At 43.5% G+C, this 22,355-nt stretch overlaps 1 protein-coding gene across 2 annotated transcripts; it reads left to right on the forward strand.

Moving 5' to 3' along the window:
- The first annotated feature begins 688 nt into the window (after window positions 1-688).
- On the forward strand, window positions 689-22,082 carry DNAL1 (dynein axonemal light chain 1). Of its 2 annotated transcripts, none has more exons than XM_032780227.2 (8): window positions 689-777; window positions 4,177-4,215; window positions 9,376-9,485; window positions 10,506-10,561; window positions 12,504-12,559; window positions 14,078-14,204; window positions 14,638-14,784; window positions 16,521-22,082. In XM_032780227.2, the coding sequence occupies exons 1-8, from the start codon at window positions 775-777 to the stop codon at window positions 16,565-16,567; spliced, it is 585 nt and encodes a 194-aa protein (XP_032636118.1). In that variant the 5' UTR covers window positions 689-774; the 3' UTR covers window positions 16,568-22,082. The 2 variants fall into 2 exon arrangements, with proteins under 2 accessions (XP_032636118.1, XP_032636119.1); XM_032780228.2 differs by lacking the exon at window positions 689-777 and adding an exon at window positions 1,301-1,337 and having other exon boundaries at window positions 16,521-16,670.
- The last annotated feature ends 273 nt before the right edge of the window (window positions 22,083-22,355 follow it).

Raw genomic sequence — 22,355 nt, forward strand, 5'->3', positions numbered from 1 at the left:
TCTGCAGCGATATCAGATTAGTCTTACTAGCTTAGAGGTTCATGCCTAGCTTTCTTTTATGAACGCTAAGTTCATCTGATAGGAACGTTGACAACCACCCCCCTCCTCCTCACAATCCTACACCAGGCAGCATTCGCCCACCAGACCCAACCATTGTGCTGCTCGACCGCCTCCAACACGCCCCCCTCCTCCGCGTATTCTCTGCTCCGCCCCAGCCCCGCGCGCCGTGGCGCACCCCGCCGCCTTAGGCTGTGGATAGCTATTGCTCACAACCTCATACATTCCCTCCTCACCCTAGGCTTGCTATGCCACCCCCCCCACCCACCCTCCTCAGACAGACCTCCACAGCCCCTCCTGCAGCCCCCAGTGTGCACCCCCCAGCCATGCTTTCGTACTCCCCCTAGCCCCCATCCGTGCAGCGCCCTCACCTTGCGCACACGCAGCCCCCACAGACCCCCACCGCAGCGTAGCACCACGCACGCAGCCGCGGTGACCTACCGTACCGTGCGTGCTGTGCCGAATTCGCGAGACACAGCGTCTCCGACTGTCTCCTCCCATGCACCACTGCGCTCAGCGACACACCACCGCTCTGCACAGCGGAACAGGAGACGAGTGAGCGCAGAGCGAGCGGGAAAGGTCATGTGATTTCCGGGCTAGGGACTATCTAGTTGCCTGGTGTCTCTATGATCCCCGGCTCCTCGCCTTTACTGCAGGTGAGCATGCGCAGGAGTCGAGCGTGCCATAGCAACCGGATCAGCGACAGTAGCAACCCTAATGGTGAGTCTGTTGAAAGGCGAAGCGGGGAGCTGGGGGAGGGGGCGCTGAGGGGCTGGATGGGGTAAGGGGAGAGGCGGGGCCTGGCTGGCTGGGGTTGCTGAGGGAGAGAGGAGGTGACTTGTCTGGCGGGGGCAGCGAGGCGGGATTGAGGAGACCTGGTTGGGGTGGGGGGAAAGCAGGAGCTGGGGGACCTAGCGGGCCCTGGCTATGGGAATGGCCTTAGGGAGCCTGGTTTGGCCATTGGAGCATATTTCACTGAACGTGGTGATGATGGGCCTGACTCTCCGTGTTTCTCGAGAGGAGGAGCTTTGCCTCTCCTGTGTTCTGGGCCCTGCCAGGAGCCCATCTGGCCCCCAGCATAAGTTAGAGCAGTCTCAGGGTTGTTCTAACTTGCTCTCAGCTGCAGCAGCATCCTAGAGGGTGTTCTTCAGTCCAGAATAGCCAGAGAGCAACTTACTGTTGCTGTCCCCCCTTTCTCCTTGACAGGCCCCTACTATGGGAGCTGCAAGGGGTGTTGGTGTGGAGTGAACTGCTTGGTAGCAGAGCCAGCCCCTGGAGAGGTATAAATGGGCCATAGGGCAACACACAAACTAGCCCGCTATCTAGGACCTTGAGGTTATTTCCTGCACTTGTGAACAGTTGTTATAAAGAAACAAGTAAACCAAAAAAAAAAAAAAGGTCATGTCTTGGAAAGAGAGTTATTCCAGGGCTACATCAGAATAGTGGGAGCAAATGATCTTATTCCTCATCCCAGAGCTGCTTGAGTGCCATGAATCACCATCATTAAAATGCTGAATTAATAGATGGGTTGAAGACTGTAGTAAATACACAATCTACTTTGACTAGCCTGATTACAGCTCTCTGTCCTATGAAATTCCGTGTGGTTTTATTTGACTGAAATGGCCAAGAAGAATTAAATGCATAAAAATGAGGATGAAGCCCGGTTATCTATTTTCCCCCTGGGAACATTGCTGTGTGTGTTGAATTTTTGTAAATGTCTTGTAATGATTGTAAGAAATTATTCCATGGATGGGGCAGAGTATGGATTATTTAATATTTTTCTGTTATATTTTACCAATCCTCTGTGTGTGCAGATTTTTATTTTTTCCTTAGATTATTTTTTGTTATTCTTGTTCCTGTGACATCAATGTGAGCTGTCAAGGGTGACATTTTCAGCCCTTGATGATTTGGCATAATCAGCAGTATAGCATTTTGATTACTTGTCTTTCCTTTCGGCAATCTAACCTCCTTTAACCTGAGTCATTCTGGGAAGACAGCCAGTTCCCAGGTGAAGGATGCCTGGTATTGGACTGGTTCATGTGAGATTTACAGCAAGGCTAGTTAGTGCACCATGCCTGGGATCAGTGAAGCCTTCCTATGTAAGCAGGCAGGCCATATTGCTATTCTTGTTGGAGTGAATTTGAACTCACTCTAAGAAACCCTGATCTTTGATCTGTGTTACCCAGATGACCTATTTCCCTGCTTCTGGTTTTCATCCTCACCATCAGCATCAAGCCAGGTGTCAGCAATGGAAGAGACAGGACAGTTATGGGTGAAAATCTGAAGAAGCCAGGAAAGAAACTGGTCACTATATTTAAATTATATCACATGGATTATTTAAATTCAGTAAGTTTTTAGGCTAGAGTATGGGAAAGAAACTGTACTAGTCATCTTTTTGTCTAATGGTGAGTGATACAGATCAAGAGTTCATGCTGATTTTATTATATCTGTCACCTCCTTTTGAACCAGTTATTTAATATTTATTATTGCAGTAGCATTTGCATGCTGCAATCAAGTTGGGCCCCATTGTGTTAGGCATCGAACAAACATATAATAAATGACACATCATGTCCCAAAGAGCTGAAAATCCAAAAGATATGTACTTTTGTTGGCTCATCTGTGGTCCTTCACAGGGATTGATAGAGGTGTGAGAATTAGTGAGGGAAGAAGAGATGCAGTGTTCTTAATTCAAGAATGATTCTCAGCCCTATAATGTTCTTGGTGTTTGATTCAGCTAGTGTGGTGGAACAAATTACCAAATGTCTTTTAGGTGTATATGTTCTGTAGTCTGGCAAAAAGCAGGTTTTCTCTGCAGGATGTCTTTTGTATCTAGAGCTGCTGCTGCTGTTGTTTTTATTCTTATCATTATTAGTTATTTGTATTACCATAATGCCTAGGAGTCCTAGTCATGACCAGGACCCTGTTGTGCTAGGCTGTGTACAAACACAGAACAAAAAGATGGTCCCTGCCCCAAAGGTCTTACAATCTAACCTTTCTACTATTATACATGTTTTGCCATTTGAGATTGCACTAGCGTAATATGCTCTACATGGGGGTTACACGATGAGACCATTCAGAAACTAAAGTTAGTGAGAATGGGGTGAGTCTTGCTGAGTGGAGCTTTGGACATAAAGTACATAACACTAGTGTTCTCTGATCTGTTCAGCTACTAGGAAATCTCTCCCTGCGCTGTACTGTACAGTTAAGATCAGCAGAGGTGTTCAAGCTGGAGTCCTCTTGATTTTGAAGTGAGGAAGCAGGTTGTTTGTTCTGCGAGATCCTCGACTCTGAAACATTTCTCCCTCCTTTGTCCTTTAGAACCTTGATTTTTTTTTTTTAACTTTTTGGGAATGCTACAAAATTTCTTTCTTCACTGGCAATAGGGTAGAAATAGGTAGAGGATTTAGTGGAGTTTTGCAATGGGCCTCAATATAGTGGCTGAGGTATTGCAGTAAGGTATACCAAGTTTCTACTCTTATTGTGGGTCAGTCTATTAAGTGAATATTGTATGGTAGCTTTCACACTTCTTTTTTTTAATTGACCACAGTGTGACTTTCAATTATTTGAGGTGCCTAGAAGCATAAGGTAGTTGATGCAAAAATCAAAATAAAATAAGAAAATACCACAGGCTACACCTGACCCGGTGCAGGAAGGACAAAGTTTTCCTCAGTGTGTTTCAAAAAGGCTTAGCAAATTTCCACATGGGAAATATCTGTGATAAGCGTGATCTGCTAAGGGCATTAAACCAAATTTCATCACTAGTATAACTCCTTTGGCTTCAATAGAGATTCACCAGATATGCAGAGAACTTGGTCCAGTAATCCAAGCCCTGTGCTACCCATGCCTACAGAGAGCAGGCAAGATCAAGAAGATGATGTGCTTGGCCCCCCGGGGAAATTGTGCATGTATGTATGTTCAAACTTACTGCACCACCTCTAAAATTGCTATTGGACCACTCACTGAATGAAATTAAAAGCAGCTTTTGGAAGGGGGTTCAATTTCTGCTTCTTAGGATCAGTTGTAGGAAGAGAGACCATGGAACTGAAGGGGAAAAAATGCTCTGCAATGAACAATTGAGCCAAAAAAATTATAATGATTCTTCTTTTGATTTGTGTTTAGGCAAAAGCAACAACTATTAAAGAAGCTCTAGCCAGATGGGTAAGTACAAGAGAAGTATCTGCAGTTGTCTCAGTGATACTCTGGCCTGAATCTCAGTTATAAATAGGATGGCTTCATCCAGTTTGATGAATTCATTACAATAATGTAGAAAAAATAATTTTCTTGAAATATCTGTCACTAAAAGAAGCTTCATGAAACAATATTATTTTATTAGTATCTCACTGAAATCAATTTCATTTGAACCCTTGTGTTCTATTCCTAGTAAATTGTCCTGACCAGATTGTACATTGACAGAAGATCTGATAATACAAAGAGGTTTTCTCTGCAGGATGTCTTTTGATTTTCTCTATCTAATTATACTCTGTTCAATCTTGATCACCTAATTAGAGTTTATCCCTAGCACAAAATAATCAAGGATGAAATCCTGGCCCCATTAAAGTCAATTGGACTTTTGCCATTGACATAGTTGAGCCAAGTTTTTATCTGAACAGAACTCCCAGAAATAACTTAAAAAAAAAGTCTGAATTCAAAACTAAGTCTCTGTTTAAAATATTTTAACATATACATGGCTAAAATTGCTGAGTGGTCAAAGCGATCCAGAATCTAACAAAATTCCAAACTTGTGAACCTGTGTCTCAACTGGCAGGCATGTTTCTTCATTTGGGGATGCAGATATAAACCTCACTAATTCTTCCAGTTGCTTCCCCAATCTTCCACCATCAACACAATCTTATCTAGATTAAGCTACTGCCATCTAGCCATCTATGTCCAGTCACCTAAAGGTTTAAATGAGCAACAAGTTTATTATATATTATTCTTTTTCAATTAAACTTAGTATAGATCTCCATTTTTTGGGATGTGCCTATGGGCTAAGTGCCTTCACACTTATAAACTAGGAACCCTCTAGAAAGCTCGTTTTGTTAGAGATCGCTCAGTTCTGATATCAGACAATGGTATGGAAAATAGTCCAGAGACCTGATCTAAAATCCATGGGAATTTTTCCACTGACCTCAGTGTGCTTTGAATCATGGCATAGGTGTGAGACACATGCTCAATTCCTTCCAGATACTAGAGAAGGTATTTATACTGTTTTACTTTCTAGAACAGTGGTTTTCAAACTTTTTTTCTGGTGACCCAGTTGAAGAAAATTGTTGATGCCCATGACCCAACGGAGCTGGGGATGAGGGGTGTGGGAAGGGCTCAGGGCTGGGGCAGAGGGTTGGGGTGCAGGAGTGAGGGCTGCAAGGTGGGGCTGGGAATGAGGGGTTCAGGGTGTGGGGGGACTCTGGGCTGGGGCAGGGGGTTGTGGTGCAGGAGGGGGTCAGGGCTCTGAGCTGGGGGTGCAGGCTCTGGGCTGGAGCTGGGGATGAGAGGTTTGGGGTGCAGGAAGGGGGTCTGGTTTTGGGGGGCTCAGGGCTGGGGCAGGGGATTGAGGCCCAGGGTTGGGGCATAGGCTTACCTTGGGTGGCTCCTGACCAGAAGCACAGTGGGGGGGCTAAGGCAGGCTTCCTGCCAGTCCTGACACCGCTTACCACACTGTGCCCCGGAAGCAGCCAGCAGCAGGTCCAGCTCTTAGGCGGAGGTGTGCAAGCGGATCCATGCGTCTCTCACCTGCAGGCACTGCCCTCTTTAGCGACCAATGGAAGTGCGAAGCTGGTGCTCAGGACAGGGACAGTACGCAGAGCCCCGTGCCTCATCCCGTCCACCTTACTCCCTGCCTAGGAGCCGGACCTGCTGCTGGCTGCTTCCAGGGCACAACATGGTGTCAGAACAGATAGGTACTAGCCTACCTTAACTGAGTAGCAGAGCCACCATGACTCAGTGCTTTACTTTCAACAACCCAGTACTGGGTTGCAACCTGCAGTTTGAAAATCACTGTTATAGCAGGTTCAGGACTTGGTGTGGAGTGTATAGGCACAACCCAAGAGTAGGATAATAGAGCTTTGTTACCATATTTGGATTTTGAGTTCTGGATACTCCTTTTTTCTTAACTATTCTTCTCTGTACTCCCAACCTGTATCCTTGGGAGATGTGATAGAATCTGACTGAGTCCCTCCTGGTTTCAACCTGTTTCTCCTTTTACATGCAAGTTTCTTTTGTTTACAATATAAATATAAATATAAACTCTTCAGAACAGGGGCACTGTCAAAATAGCTATGCACGTGAACATTCTGAGACTGGGCTAACATCACTATAGCAGCAACAGCAGAAACCTTTTACAGCAAACGCCCAGCTATAGCAGTAGAAGGGGGGAAAGAGAGACAGCCTGTGTTTTCTCACACTCCAGGACCTGGCATGTGGACCAAGTGGCCAATATACCTTTCTGGAGGCATCCATGGGAGAGGAAACATGCCAGGCTCCCCCCCTCCATAAATGCCTACCCAACAGCCCTAGCACATGGTCCAGCATCCTTTTCCAACCTCTCAGGGCACTACATGGGCCCGAAGTTTCTGGAGGAGAGTGGAGGGAGAGAGCTGGGCTACTATATCCTCTGTCTGCTCCCTATGACCTGCCTCCAAGACCTAATACTTGGGCCTAATGGTCCTTCCTCTGGAATAAATGCCTACTCCTGCTTCTAGTATGTAGTTAATCCAGTAACTCAAGTGGTGAAGGTCTGTGGTTCAAATCGTGATGCTGATGGCATTTATAACTTCTTGTTGCATGTAATTAAACTTGTTTTTGCCTTTTTCCTACCGCCTCCCCACCAAACCCTAGGAAATTACATACAAAAAATTACATTAGAGGGACTTTACTTAGGTTGCAAAGTCAAGCACTTGAAAGTTAGGAAATACTAGTTTTTTATGGTTGCCCACACTGCCTAAATCCAGCCCCCTTCTTCATATGCTTTAAGATAGTACGAGATCACATCATAAAGACTATTTTCTCATAAGACCCCTGCCTTATTCAGTGCACAGGATCAGACCTTCCAATAGTCTTGGGTTTCATGGGACCTAAGTTCACTCTAAGCTGCACGGCCGCGCAGCAGGCTATAAAGGATCGCACAGGCATGCAGCCACAGCGGTGTGGGGAGAGGAGAGAGGTAGGCGGGGAGGGGAGCAAGTTGGGTCATGCAGGGCTTCTGCAGGGAGAGGCGCCTCTCCGCCGGCTCCAGAGCTCCTGCTGGTGGAGAGAAACACCTCTCTCCAAGAACTGCTGCCGGTGGGGAGAGGGCTAGGAGGAGTCCTCTGGCCCCAGCCCCAGGGCAGCGTGCACCCTAAACTCCTCATCCCCGGCCCCACCCCTCAGCTGGCACCCCCATCTGGAGTCCTCTCCCCTCTTCACCCAGCCCTCTGCCCGAGTCCTGAGCCCCCTCCCACATCCTAAACCCCTCAGCCCCACCCCAGAGCCCTAACCCCCAGCTGGAGCCCTCGCCCCTCCACCGAAACCCTCTGCCCCAGCCCTGAGCCCCTCCTGCACCCCAGAGCCCTCACTGCCAGCCAGAGCCCTCACCCCCCCACACCCCAACCCTCTGCCCCAGTCCTGAGCCCCTCCATGCACACTCTGAACCCCTTGGCCCCACTCCCACCACACGTCACCTCCATATTGGTGCACATAACAAAATTCATTCCACACATGGATATAAAAAATTAGAGGGAACATTGTGTAAGACTGTCCTTCTTTGACCCCCCCCCAAACACCCAGTCCTGGTTGAAATCACTCGTGTCCCATAGGGCTGGCTGGGCTTGGCACCCCTCTCTGGTTTGGGCCATCTGATCCTCCATCTCCATCTACAGTGGGGCAGACAGACCAACCTGGAGCGGTGCTGCAACCTCAAGCACCAGGGACCATAGGCACCAACTTCTCTTGGCGCTGGTGGGTGCTCAATCCAGCCCCGCCTCAACTCCACCCTGGCTCCACACCCATTCCAACCCCTTCCCCAAAGTCTCTGCCCCAACTCCACCCTCTTCCTGCTCCTATTGGACTCCTTCCCCAAATCCCTGCCTCCCCTGAGCGCGCTGCATTCCTGCTCCTCCCTCCTCCCTCCCACAGCTTGTTATGCCGCGAAACAGCTGTTTTGCGGCAGCAAGCGCTGTGAGAAGAAGTGGGACATGGCATGCTCGGGAGGAGGTGAGGTGAGCTGGAGTGCCGGTGGTGCAGAGCATCCACCATTTTTTCCCTGTGGATGCTCCAGCCCTAGAGCACCCACGGAGTCAGCGCCTATGCCAGGGACCAGGTCACAACAGCAAGAGCAGGGAGCCAAGCCCAGGCAGCCCTTTGGTGCAGGAGCCACTGCTGCAGGGTGAATGCAGGGCAGGCTCACTCTGCAACACACACTCTGGCCCTTCCTCTCCTTCCTCCCCGGGGCAATACCAGTCCTATGTTAGCCATTTCAAATGTTGGGAGATGCACGAGGTGGAATCAGAATTAAGTCTACATAAGCATTCATAAATCTGGCATTTCCTAACTTTTGAGTGCTGGACTGCAATGTAAATAATATTCCTTTAACATTGGAGTTTTTTGTTTAATTCTTTTAGTACCAAAAGTGAATGTTCCTCAGTTTACTGTTCTACCAATTTCATCTATGCTTTAAGACTTACTGATTTCAGATTGTGATTTGAGGCTTTTGTGTCTTACACTTAGACCTTTTGGTAGCTGATTTGTCAGTGATCTGGAAACATGCATTCAGGGTTGGGATTAGGGTGCTAGAACTATGAGGAGCCCAGATCAATACAATTTAAGTCTAACTTCCCCTGAAACTGACCTTTAGGGATATAGTGGAAAGTAGTGCTACTGTTAGGTATATACTTTTGCTGTGTCTGGCTCCTAATTCAAACTGAAATGAGTAGGTGTGAAGGGCAGAGAGGAAAAAGATGCTAAGGGAAACAACTGAGTTTGCTGGAGACTTGAATCCTGAATCTGATCCAGGGATCCTCCCTGTATTTTTTTTTTAAATACTTGCATTGATAAGCATCTTAATATCCTGGAAATAAGCCAGTCTTCTCTTTCTTCTTTTTCTTTAAATTAAAGGGGGGGTTGTGTATTATCATCCCTGTTAATTACACAGTTGAGTGAGAGTCTAGGTTGCTGGAAGTGAGATGTAATTCAGATGAACGACACCACCAGAACAACAACAAACAAGATTTAAAACTGTTTCTCTTCTGTTTTCTTGAAGATTAGGGATAATTTTTATAACAATTGCAGATTCTAATCAGTGTCTCATTTTTTTTGCCCTTTCTTTTCCTTCTTTATTTTCCTCAGGAGGAAAAAAATGGCCAGAAGGCATCGGAGGCCAAGGAGGTGAAACTATATGCCCAGATTCCTCCTGTAGAGAAGATGGATGCATCTCTGTCCACACTTGGTAACTGCGAGTAAGTTCTGTTAAACAAACAAACCTGGAAATAATCCATTTTTAATCATTGCTTCTGGTTTTTTGAAGTCTAGGTTTTCTCCCCTTACATCTACACAGTGAGCAAAATAAGCTCTGTTCTTTCTCCCATATAAACATACATATGTTCTTCTGCTTAGTAATATAGTTGCCACTTACTTGAGAAGACAGAACCTAGTTCTCTCAGACATTAATGCAAACTCAGCATTAATACCAGTCCACTGAATGGCTGGTAGATGGCATTGAAGTGAATAATTTCTGTCCCATGTCTGGAGTCCACTAGGCCGTGGACGAGCATGTGGTCCCTTTGAAGACTCCTGCACTGTTGTGGCTGTATAACCTCTTTATGTGAAATTGTGAGCCAAAGTCTACACCACTACATTCAGATGCCCGGGCTTTCTCTAGGAACTGCTGTTCAGAAATAAGTCTTGAGGTTCAGTCTCATATGGTAATAGTACTGAAATTTATTTGCTGCAGTACTACTTTCTTAACAGCATAATGACTGACTTGTCCTGAGTTCCTGGGTCTCCACGGGACTAGGAAGCTTAGTATTAGGGCCTAGAGCATCCATGACAGCTCATAGTGCTGCTGCTGCTGGCATTGCTCTTGACCAAAGTAGCTCCAAGAGAAACACTGTAGTGTTAGCTCCATCTGAATGAGGAAGGAGGAGGACAAAATAGAGCTAATTGATAGTGTCAGAAAGAAAAGTTTGAGACATATTGTAACCTGTCTTTGGTTTGAGCTAGGCACACAAAGGAGGATGCCACACATATGGTATAAAATCAGTGGTGGAATCCCAAAAAAGGGAAATTTAAATCTTACAGAGATGCGTGATTTGAGGAGAATAGGACTGTGCATGTATCCAATGGTTTACTACATAATAGGAGAAGAATAAAATGTGATTTCATTCTAACAAAATGTGATTTGTAAGAGGGCCTTCTTCTGATTCAGTGATTCTTGTTGCACTGTTAATATAAGCTGTTAATTATTCTTGCTTTTAAAGGAAGTTGTCTCTGTCTACAAACTGCATTGAAAAAATCGCCAATCTGAACGGCCTAAGTAAGTGATATGTCAATGACTGATTGTGTTTATATTCTAGCTGCTTGGATTAGATATGTTCCATAGCTTGTGGCACATGGCCATCCTGTTCTGATATCACCTTCCATTCCCCTGCTTCCAAAAAAAAAGTAAAGGGGACTCACCAGGAAGGTGGGAGACCTTCGTTCAGTCCCCATTTCGCATCAAGCAAAACAGCGATTTGAACCCACATCTCTGAGTGCTTTAACCAATGGGCCATTGGCTATAAGGAAGTACTGTTGGCTCCATTTTTCTTAAGAAAGTGCTGACCTGGCTGAGGCACCTAACTCTATGAGAGAGTTCAGGACTGTAAATTCTGAGTGGTGGGGAGTTGCCTCCCTCCAGCCTGGAATTATGTGTCTAGCTCCCTTTGAGGGATGAGGCTTAGGCCAGGTTGAATCATTTAATTGTCTTTTACTTAATGTCAGTATTACATTGGGGAAAATCTTGCTTCCTGCAAAGTTTGGGATTTCTGAGTACAAGAGTATTTAAGGAGTAATATTTTCCCCAATTGGACATCATTTCAGATAATATCAGTTCCCCAATTTTATATTTTAAGGTTTATAATAACTGAACAGATACTCAAAAGGCCAATGTTACGTGCTTTTGGAAAAGTATCCATAGTTTCTAATCATGGTTTCAAAGAACATGAAGATAATTTGGCTAGATCAAGAGTCTTTTTCCAGGGGATAGGAGTTTGGGGAATTCAAGGTAAAATGGTTCCAGTAGGCTTCAGGTTTACTGTATTTTGAGTGGCATTTACTTTTTCCCTTCCAAAGACATCACCTAACTACCTTTTGACACTACACCCTATCATATTCTTCTCACAAGAAAGTAAAGTGTCCAGGACTTGCACAGATCCTGGGATTTCATTAAGAATTCCAGTTGCACCTGAATTTCTTCATGAAAGCCCATCTATTTCCTCTTCTCTTCCACTTTCTATAAATAGGTCTTCTGTCATCACAACCTTCCTTTACTTACAGGTGTGGCTGTCCAGGACAGGTCACTGTTGACCAACCCAAAGCCCATCCCAGCCACTCTAAACAGCTGATATGCTTTCTCTGCAGCACCCATTGGTTCTTGAGTGGAATATTCATTTGCCTCATCATTAAATAGGACATACTGTATTTCTCATCATTGTGCAAACAGGAGAAAAACAAGATCATTAGGTAATTAATGCCTAGTTCAAATGCACACCGTGAGAAAGGGCTTGAAATAGCCATGGAAACTACTGATTAGAGGTTAACCTAACTAGACCCTATAGAATGATTTTGTGCATGCATATATCTGGAAGAACAGCTGGAAATGAAGTTTCACAAAAAAGACTCTTTGTCTGTGATAGCTTCAGATGTTCTGGCACATCACAAGAACAATTCACGGCTGAACAAGTATAGGCAATTTGAAAATAAATCTCATCAGAGTGGCTGTATTGCTACTAGAATCTCATGGGTCAAAATAGTTGACCTCTTTCTAATCAGACACTGGTTGCTATAAAGTAACACCAGGTATTGCCTCCTATTCAGGAATTGAGTCTGCCTCCTTAGTATTGGTCCCAATCCCTCCTGGTCTGGGAAGTAAGATCAGGACCAAAAATTTAATCTTGCTTCATGCACATGAGCACTAGAACACCAGAATGGCAGCCTGTTTTGTTCAGGCTCTGCCTGGACTGGATGTGAACAGGCAGCCTACAGATGAAAGACCTTCTAATACCCGTACTTGAGCCATCCACTCCACCCATTCATTACAATCTGTATATAGAACAGTATATCGTTTGCTTCTGATATGTCATTCTTCCTTAATATAGCCTGTTCAGAATATAAACCTCTCTTGTGTGTGGTATGCAGTATGTTGTCAGATTTCCAAGCTCTTTACATTTTAAGCACCAGACATTTGTTAATAAAAAGCTCTTCTCCCTCCATTGCAGAAAACTTGCGGATTCTTTCATTGGGGAGAAACAACATAAAGAATCTGAATGGGTTGGTACGTCCCTTTTTGTTGTTTACATTTATTAAAATTAGCAATGAAGTGCTACATAATTCTTGCATCAAGACATAGGGGAAGAGTGATTTACCTACCCTTGCATCTCTCTTTACATAATTCAACCTTAGTGCCTAACCATTTATTTTGTTTTCTTCTGCTGCCATCTTTGCACCTTCTACATGTTGCTCATGGTGCTTGGACCAGTTTCCCATTTCCCTTGTGCCAGTTAACCACCCTCTCTTCACTGAAATCGTTCCTTAAAATGCCCTCTGTCTTTACAGACTTTAAATGCTAATCCACCAAATAAAACATTTAAATCTCCCAATAACTTAAGAGGAACAATTTTCTTTTTATATATGCATTATCTGCTACCCTTATTGTCTCACTCAGCCAACTTTCCCAGACCCCTTTGCTATTGCTTTTGTCATTTTTCTAACCTGAGATATGACCTTGTAAGGCCCTCCACATCCATTTCCCATAACATGAGATTCTGCATACAACAGCAGGCTCTTAGACTGTAAGATCCATTGGTAAAAATGTAGATTCTCTATCTGTGTAAAGCACCATAAACACCAGTGGCATTATATGAATTATAACTTCTACTCCCTTTGCTTATATGAATCTCATCTCCTGCCAGAAAGTGCTTTTGATATTGTGGTCAATCACTGCACACATTGGCCTGCCTATAAACCACATTGTGACTCTCTACCCATCACAGGGGTGATTGGCACACTGAACAATGGGATAAAAGGCATGTGGCAGAGAGGCAAGGGTAGAAATATAGATAACAAGGCAAAGATCTAGAGGAGAGGAAGCAGCCCAGGATCAATTTTATTACCTCTGTGTTAAGATGTCTGTATAATTAAAACCAAAGAAATAAAGGAAAGAGTTTGTTTTTCAAGAGCTTCTGTGCATTCCTGCTTGCAGGATATGGCTTTTCCAGGCAGTTCCTCCACTTAACACCAGGGCTGCTGTATCCCACAGGTGTGAATGCACAGAAGCAACTCTGAAGGAACAACAGTTATGGTAAGTAACCTCTCTTTCTCCTCTTGCTGGAGGATTGTTGAGGATAGAAAGTGAAATTTGAAACCTGCAGATATAAGCATGCACTTGTCTAAAAGTATGCAATCTCTTATATTACAAACTAAACCCTCTGAAACAATTGATGAACTGCAGTCGTCTAGCACTGTAGAACTCTCTGCGTGCAGCTAAAATAGCTCCTTTCTCTCCATATGCCTTGAGTAGAACTCTGCTCAGATATTCAGTATATCTTGTTCATGTCTTGATTTATTTTTCTAAACAAGCTGAGAGATGTATTTCAAAATTTGGGATTTTCTTTCCTTGAAGCTTTGTCATCCAGAATTAGGAACCTGCTTAAAAGAAAACAAGGAATGTTGAAATATATGGTTCTGTTTGTTGTGTGACATAGCATCTGGAGGGGAGAAAGGGAGCAGAGATAATCTGGTAAATATAGGAAGACTTACTCTCACTTTTCTGAGAGGTGTTATCATTTTCCAGGAGGCAGTTGGAGATACATTAGAGGAACTGTGGATCTCATACAACTTAATTGAGAAGCTAAAGGGCATCCATGTTATGAAGAAGCTGAAGATTCTCTATATGTCCAATAATTTGGTGAAAGATTGGGGTAAGCCTAGGCTCCTAGTTTCTCTTCTGAAATTCCTCACTGAGTATGGTGAGTGTGCATTAGCTGAGACAGCTTGGGTCAAAGTGAGGAAACTGTCTCCTTAAGGTTCTGAGTGGGCAAGTTTACTAGGGAGCCTGCAAAGATGAACAAGCTGTTCCAATTGCCTGCTCATACAAGAGAATTTAAAAAATATTGAGAGTCTGTTTATTCAACTTCTGTGTCATGTGGGGTTTGTTCTTTGAACTATATATCTGACTCATTGCTTTTATCATCTATCACCTGCATTCTTCATCGTGGTGCCCAATAAATCCATATCCTTCCTCACTTAAAAATATCCTGGCAGTGTCTGTGCAGGTATTGAAAGGCAGCCTTGGTGCAGATGTGCTTTTTGTGTTCCACAGTCTATTTCTAGCATCTTCTTTTGTGATTGCAGCAGAGTTTGTGAGACTGGCGGACTTGCCATTACTGGAGGATCTGGTGTTTGTGGGCAATCCACTGGAAGAGAAATACTCTGCCGATCAGCAGAGCAACTGGGTCGAGGAAGCAACCAAACGAGTGCCCAGGCTGAAAAAACTAGATGGTGAGCTTTAAGCAGCAGCTGGGTGGCATTTATTATACAAGATCTTTTGCTTAGTGTAATGAGACCAGTAAGGTATTGGCTCAGCACCTCAAAAGTACAACTGTGAGATCTGGAGGAGGGGTGGGAACCAACTCAATGAGCAGCATTCTTCCTTTCACCACTTACTCTACTGTGTGTTCACCTCTGCACACGCTAAATTGTTCAGCCATAGCCTCAACTTCTTCTGAGAGTGGATTTTCGAGTGTTTGAAAGAGGGTGAGTGCTGTGGAGCTCCTCTGAATTGGTTTCAGCCTTCAAAGTGACTTCATTTACAACAAAGCCTGTTTCAAATTAGACCTGTCATTGTGCATCACTAGCGCTTCAGAGAGGGTCTTGCTCTGATGTGTTGAACTAGTATCTGGTCAAAATACTCATAACAGCATAACTTAGAGGTGAACTGAAATGTGTTTTGATTTTTTGATAGACAATATTTGTTAACATTTTAAATCTCTTGTGGAATTCACATATTGACTTAATGATGAGACCCCAGTAATGTAAGTGGATTTATCTCCTAACACCCATGTTCAGGATTCTGGGTTTTCCCACAAGAGATGGTGAGAGGGAAAACACCTAGATCATAGCAACGCGGTATGTTCTTTACCTTGATTCTAGGGCTAGGGATGTCATCAGCTCTTTCAAGGAAGACTCAGAATTCCAAGCTCTTGTCCTGGCAGGTAATAAAAGGGGAAATGATTTTCAAATATTGAATTTTGTTTTTAAACTTATTTAAAATTTTATGTTAATGGCTGATGATCATAAATCTTTCTGGTGTTTGTTTAAAAAGCAGCTCACTTCTCCTTTAAGGCAAATCTAAAGAGCTTCTCTGTTTGAATGGCTTCTAAAGGATGGAGAGTTGGTTGGGTAATAGTGGACAGCAAGTAGGAGAAGTGGGCAGGGTGGGTAGCAGCTAGGAGGTGAGTGGTGAAAGCAGCAGTAGGAGAGGCAGGCAGGCAAATGAGTGAAGAATACAGTATCAGCGCTGGGAGCAGTGGATTAGAAGTCAGAGCCTGAATTATTGAAGAGGTGGGAGGAAAGAGGACACTGAGACATGGCTGGAGAGAAATGTTGATATGAAGGATGGGCTGGAGCAACAGGTGCTGTGTGAGAAGAGTAGACAGCTGAATAGAGAAGCTGGTGTGAGGCATATGTTTGTATGATCAAAGGGGTAACCCTTGTTTACATAACAACACCAGTGCGCTGTTAGAGTGGCACACACCAAGGTTTAAGAGTTAATCAGTGTTCCTCATACCCTGTCAGCATGAGATCATGTACCTCCAAGAAGAAGGTGTGCAGCTCTCCTCTTGGGGTGGCTCCATTGTGGTTTCTCAACTCAAACACTCTGCTTTCTCCAGTGACCCAGTCAAGCAGAACACTGACCACTCATTATTGGTAGGCCATGCTCTAATATACTGTAGTCCCTGCTACACAAGAAATGGGAGCAACAGCATAGAAGAAAGCTCTTAAGCTGAGGCCTGGGGTAGTGAAGGGAGAACCAACAATTAGAATTGGGAAGGGAGGGGAATATTCAGACACATGGGAAGCTTGATTTGTTGTCTTCAGTTAAAGCAGTGGCAAAAGGCTGTTTTGCTGGTGGCAACTTAAACTTGTTCTTGCTTCTCCTCTGCACTCCTAGTTGACTAGCATCAGTAGGTACTGCATCAGTGATTCTTAGCAGAAATTTTCTCTCTGTGTTTTAGGTGTCCCAGTTATTAAACAAGAAGAAGGTGAAGAAGGAGAAAACTAACACAACTCTTTCTTGTGTGGTATTATATTATTTAAGTTTCTTCAGAGCAATTCAGCACACAAAGCTTTTGTATAAATGTTTGTTTCAAAGAAAATCTATGGACAATTTTTTTTAACTAACTCATCTCCATACTCTCCTTTCCTCACCCAAAGAGTTAATTACCAAAACATGGGCACACTAAGTTCATACATTTCATGTGCTCTTCTGTGAGGACTATTGAAAGTGAGATTGTCTGTCTGATTAATTTAATGAGAGACTTTAACTAAAACTACGTACTGATTTTTATCCCGATTTAGAGATGATTGTAGATCTGTCTTTCTGGTTATGATAGAACTGTTTTTCTTGTTAACTGTGCAGCTGAACATTTTTTTTTTTTTTAATCATTTGAAACATGGAGACCAGAACAACAGCGTTTTGTTTTACACACTCTTTGCAGTCTAGGCTTTGTTATTTTTTAATACCGTCACAGGTAGAAACAGTTACTAACTGTAACTGGTTCTTCGAGATGTGATGCAGATGTGTGTGTGCACTCAGCACGGAGCCTTTTGCCTAGCAGTACCTGTAGAGGGGCAGCGTTTGCATCTTGTGGCTGTAGGCGCTCCCCATGCTATATGAGGCGGAGCCACCCTGACCACTCTTAGTTCCTTCACACCAAAAGCCTATGAGAGGAGACTCCAATGCAGAGCGAATAGATGGTGGGTCGTAGAATACACGCCTGCATCACACCTCAAAGAATCACAATTACAGTAAGTAGCCATTTCTTCTTCAAATGGATGTAGACATGTATTCTGCTTTGGTGACTTCTAAGCAAGCACCTCAATCTGGAACCAAGGCTTGGAGTCTACTGCAGTAGGAATTGTTTTTAGATCTTCCGCCCTTCTGAGGCCTTTGTTCACTTTGGAAGATGCAGCAGTAGCATAATGGTCCATAAATGTATGTGTGGACAACCACATGTCTGCCCTGCAAATGTCCACTATGGAAATGTCACTGAGGAACGCTATAGACAGCACTTTCAGCTTCATGAAGTGAGCCCATTTCCACAGAGGAGGTGAAGCTATCTCGTACTCAGTCTTGATACAGCACGCCATCCATCTAGAGATGGTCTGTGTAGAGACCAGTTGCCTCTTCATGAAGGCTGCATGTGACATGAACAGGTGAGGTGAAGCATGAACCAGTGGTCCTGTCGAGATAAAAGGCTAGACATCACCTGACGTCCAGAGAATGGAGATACACTCTTCCCCGGAAGAACTGCACCTTAGGGAAAACCACAGATAGTGAGAAGCAACTGAGGGGGATTGGGGTGGTGCCACCTCATATAGTCAGGGGAGGCACAAGGCACATGCACTACCCCTCTACAAGTACTGCTAGGCGGAAGTCTCTGGTCCAGCATGCTAGGCACACACGCACCAAAGTGGAATACAGGTCTACATTTACTCAAAGAAGAATCACTACCCAATAACACTTCAAGAACGTGTGAGGCTGTCTTTTCTGCCCTTCAGTGCTCTGCCAGTTATCTGTAGCTCAGTAGTCCCAGTAGTTGTCATGGGCTCATGTCAGAAAACCCAGTGACTGGTCTAATGATCTCCTGTCATTAGCATTTTACCTATAACTGATTATCTTGAACTGCACTGGAACTCAAAACTTCATTACTGAGAAGGCCACGACTACCTTTTGATATATTTGTTTTTAAATGAAGCAATGGAAACTCTTTGCATAGTTTTTTGGTGGAATTTAAGTACTTATTGTTTTTTTTCTTTACATTGTTATAAGAAATTAGGCACTTTAGATTTGAATATATAGACTTTTACTAGCCAATAGCTGACATGTGGTATTAGCCTGAGCATGACTTTCTTTTTAGCTGACTGATTGATGTAATCCTTCACAGCTATGGAATATTCTACTAAACTAAGGAGGTTGATAGCTGTTGAGAAACAAACAAATGTACAAAAGACCTGGACTTGAGAGTATTTTAATAAGCTTTGATTGGGGGGTATTCATTTGTTTCCAAAGCACAGCTGTAGGCAGCTGACTGAAAGGTTTAGGTAGCTGCTGGGGAAAGAACAGAAGAGATTAGAAGTAGTATTTGGAAAATAAATACTGATAAAGAGCTAAATTGGTTTGCCACATGGTGACACCTTAGTGAAGTCCCCAGATGTGACAAGTAAATCTTTTAAAAATGAAACGCATGAAATGATTGGAGAAAGCACCACTGACCCCTAGAAAATGCATAAAATGACCTAAACAGGCCTTTTATCAGCTCAGATTGCTAAAGTTCTGGTTTACTTTCCTATTCCTGGTACCAATTCAGTTTAATCAAATTAAAATGGCAGTAATGAGCATATTGCTATGTGAGGAGCAGAATGTATGTAGGAGAGAAGTAGAACCTCACTCGTAATTTGTCTTGTGTTCCTAAAGCTGAAGCTGTGGTTGGATTTTTGGAATCCATGCTCAAAGATAGGAAAGTGGTGAGGCAGTTGGCCCCAGGCAAGGGCAATATTCAGCTCCTGTTATGGTAGGCAGTACCATTACTTTTCCCCATTCAAACTCTGGTAGAATTCCAGCTCTGACAATCAATTTCTAAGTGACTGGTGTGAAGTAGAAGACTACAGACAAAGCAATTCCATACTATTAACTTCTTTATAGCTATTCTGTACATTCCCACAGGAATATGTATGCTATATATGTGCAGGAATTGCCCGGTCATTGCAGGTAAGACTCAAATCTAATTTTAGGGTCTTTTCTTCCTTTTTAATGAACAGATGCAGAGTCCTTTGCCTTTGACATTCTTCACCTAAGATAAAACTTTTCCAGACAGCCTGATGTGCTGCCTTGAATGCAGTCTGACTCTATTCTCAGTGGTCCTGTTGGTCATCTTATAGCCAACTTGCCATTCAAAAGTAATTTTCTAGGATTGCATGCTCTACTGGTGATCAGGACAAGACAGTACTGGCCATAGACAATACTGTTGGGAGATGGGTAAAGTTGGGAAATTTTGTAGACAGCTAACTGTTGTTATTAGGCTAGTCATTTTGATCCCTTTCAGCACTAAATTCACTGAGAGTTAGTAATTAACAATTCTTTGGACAGGAGGTGGCTTTACACATTATTTTTAAACCCTACGTTGATGATATACTCAGCCTCTGCTGCCATCAACTCCTGTGTACAAGAAAAATAGGCTAGATTTGTGTCCTTGAATACTATAGTTAAAATATTAGCATTTCTTGGTGCAAGCAAAAGCCTGGGTGAGTATGAAACCTGACTAAATACTGCAAGCAAATGGAATTGCCAAGTAGGAACAGTCCTCTTCACATATTTTACAGACTCCTGTGGAGGATTGAGGAGGATTTTCAAAGTAATCTCTTAAGGAAAGCATCAGTCAGTGGGGACCTACTTTAGAATTGATTCGCTCCTAGTTGCTGAAATGAATTCCTTTCAAAAGTCTTGGTGTCCAGGTTTCCTAAAGTAACACATTCTGAAGCTGTTTGCACATGTGTAGCTTCAGTGCTAGTAGGAGGAGGTGATTAACTATAGTTTCTGTAATTCCTTTAGAGCTCTGCATAGCACTTCCAGTTTGGGTTCTTTGCTGCAGAGCCATGACCAGAGCACGGCTAGCAAAAGTGACTCTGTCAGAGAAGTATGACCTCAGGCACACTGAGCTTTGAGGCTGCCTCTGGCGTAGTCGTGTAATGCTATTGCCCTCTGCTTTTCTTCTCCTTCTACCAAGAGTGTATGCTCTGGCAATAGGTGGGAAGGAGGGGGAAAAAGCAACTCCAAACAGTTGACAATAGCTCTAATACACATTTCAGAAGAATATGCTATCATGTAGCCTGTGAGTATGGCCATCCTCAGAAAGTGGGCACAGAAGTAGCCATTTGGCTTTGTCATTTTAGTTAAGCATTCACCAGTGGCATTAAACTAGCTAGAGCCTCTTAACGTCCCTTTTTGTGCATGAAGGGTGGGTATGAAAAAACACTTTCCGATGCTACCCACAGTCCTGCTGGTTCATTTAGCTCCATGTAGCGTTGTTGTAGTGTGCAAGTACACAGAATTTCCCAAGGCAGTGGCAACATTAGAGAACAGACTAGAAAGGTGCAAGAGAGGGGATTAGCACAAAATAGTGATACAGTGAAAAGATTTGCAGGATAATCCAGGGTGATGGTTACAGAACAAAGTGCAATTCCTGCCGCCTCTGTCTTAAATATTAATAGTATCTGTACAGCAAAGTCCAAGAGCAGCTCTTACAGCCATTAAGGAGTTGGTAGAATTGTGCTGCTTGTGAATACAATGAAAATTCACTGTTGATGGGGTTAAGCGTCTAAGCTCATTGATGTTACAGTACATTTTATAACACAAAATGTATCCTGTAATAAATGTGACATAGTAATTTAGCTGGAATGGGGACAGGAGGGAGATTAACATCCTTTCTGACAAGACAAGAACTGAAATGTCAGACTTATTTGAGAGCATTTGCTAAGGAATGCACCAAATGGGTTTCCTTTACTGTCAGCAGAAAAAGCTTTTACCAAAATCTGATTTTTTTTCCCTAACAGTTGGCAGGAAAGCCCAGCTAAAGTCCTGCCTTGCCTAATGTATATGCTTACACTTATGAACAAATCAAACTTTACATTTGCAAAATAAAGTGAAGGGGGTTGATTTTTTTAAAAGAAGATTTGCACTTTAAAAATTATGCACTGGATGTTGGTGGCGAGTATGGCAGAGATGTAGCTGTAAGGCGTAGGGCCTACCATTTAGGAGCGTAAGTACCTTTCAGGATCTGGGCCTAGCAGAGCAGGGTGTTGAAAGGATTTCCTTACTCTCTGCTCTTCAATGTCTCACCACATCTGTTATGATACCTAGCACCTAGTGAGTTGATGATGGGTGAAAGGAGCACCCATGTAAAATTCTCAAGCCATGTGGATTCCTGCTTTCCCCTACAAACAGTGTGGTGGGCTCTCCCCACACCTCCCCCCACTTTTTTTCTTCTTATAGAAATTTGCTACATTAAAGCGGAGTGTCAGTAAATGGATGGGTGTTTCCATGCTTGCCAATATATTGTCAGTCTCCAAGCAGCCAATGCATTCAGTAATTACGCTGAAAACTGCTGCGAGAATATGAGAAGGGACCTTAAAGCCAGCAGTGCTCAGTCTGCGTGTGGCTCACTCAGGTTACATGAGGGGTACTCGTGACTAGCTCAAGCTACTGCATATGCCAGCACAGCCGCACTGCTATTTTTAGCATGCTAGTATGAGCTAAGATAGCACTGCTGCCTCGGTTACACTGGGAAGCATGCACCCAGCAGCAGTGCAGGCATGAGAAGTCTCCACTTCTAGAACAAACTCCAAGTGGGAGAGCAGTTTTAACACCTAGTTTGTTGGTAATCTTTTATATATAAGTAATTTTGTAGCATGACCAAAGTGTTAAACTTGCTGTGTATTAAGTTATTTAGGCATAAATGCTAAATATTACTTTGAAGTGTGTTTATAAATAGTAATAAATGTTATTTTATAAAGAAAAAGTGCCTCCCTGTTGTGTGTGATAATGAGCAATAGTTTGGCTTAAGGACAATGTATAGAACCTTATATCTTATCCTCCATGTTTGCTCACATCCCTGTCCTAGCTTTATAGCATAAGGCTTTAGTAAAATGGTTTTACTCCTAATCCTCCTTATCCCTTTACCTTTTGTAATAGAAAATGTGACGTGGGCCCAGTCCCACTAGCCCATCACCACTTCCCCTCTCACAGAAAAATCCTCTTTTTAATATTCTGAAACAATTGTAAAATGGTCTGA

This window comes from Chelonoidis abingdonii, chromosome 4 (assembly GCF_003597395.2).
Source record: "Chelonoidis abingdonii isolate Lonesome George chromosome 4, CheloAbing_2.0, whole genome shotgun sequence".
NCBI classification, from domain to species: Eukaryota; Metazoa; Chordata; order Testudines; family Testudinidae; genus Chelonoidis; species Chelonoidis abingdonii.

Excerpts from the sequence above, each read along its gene's own strand:
- DNAL1 (XM_032780227.2), top strand. Across the intron at positions 9,486-10,505 it reads TCCACACTTGGTAACTGCGA|GAAGTTGTCTCTGTCTACAA; the intron begins GTAAGTTCTGTT and ends TTGCTTTTAAAG. Across the intron at positions 12,560-14,077 it reads TAAAGAATCTGAATGGGTTG|GAGGCAGTTGGAGATACATT; the intron begins GTACGTCCCTTT and ends ATCATTTTCCAG.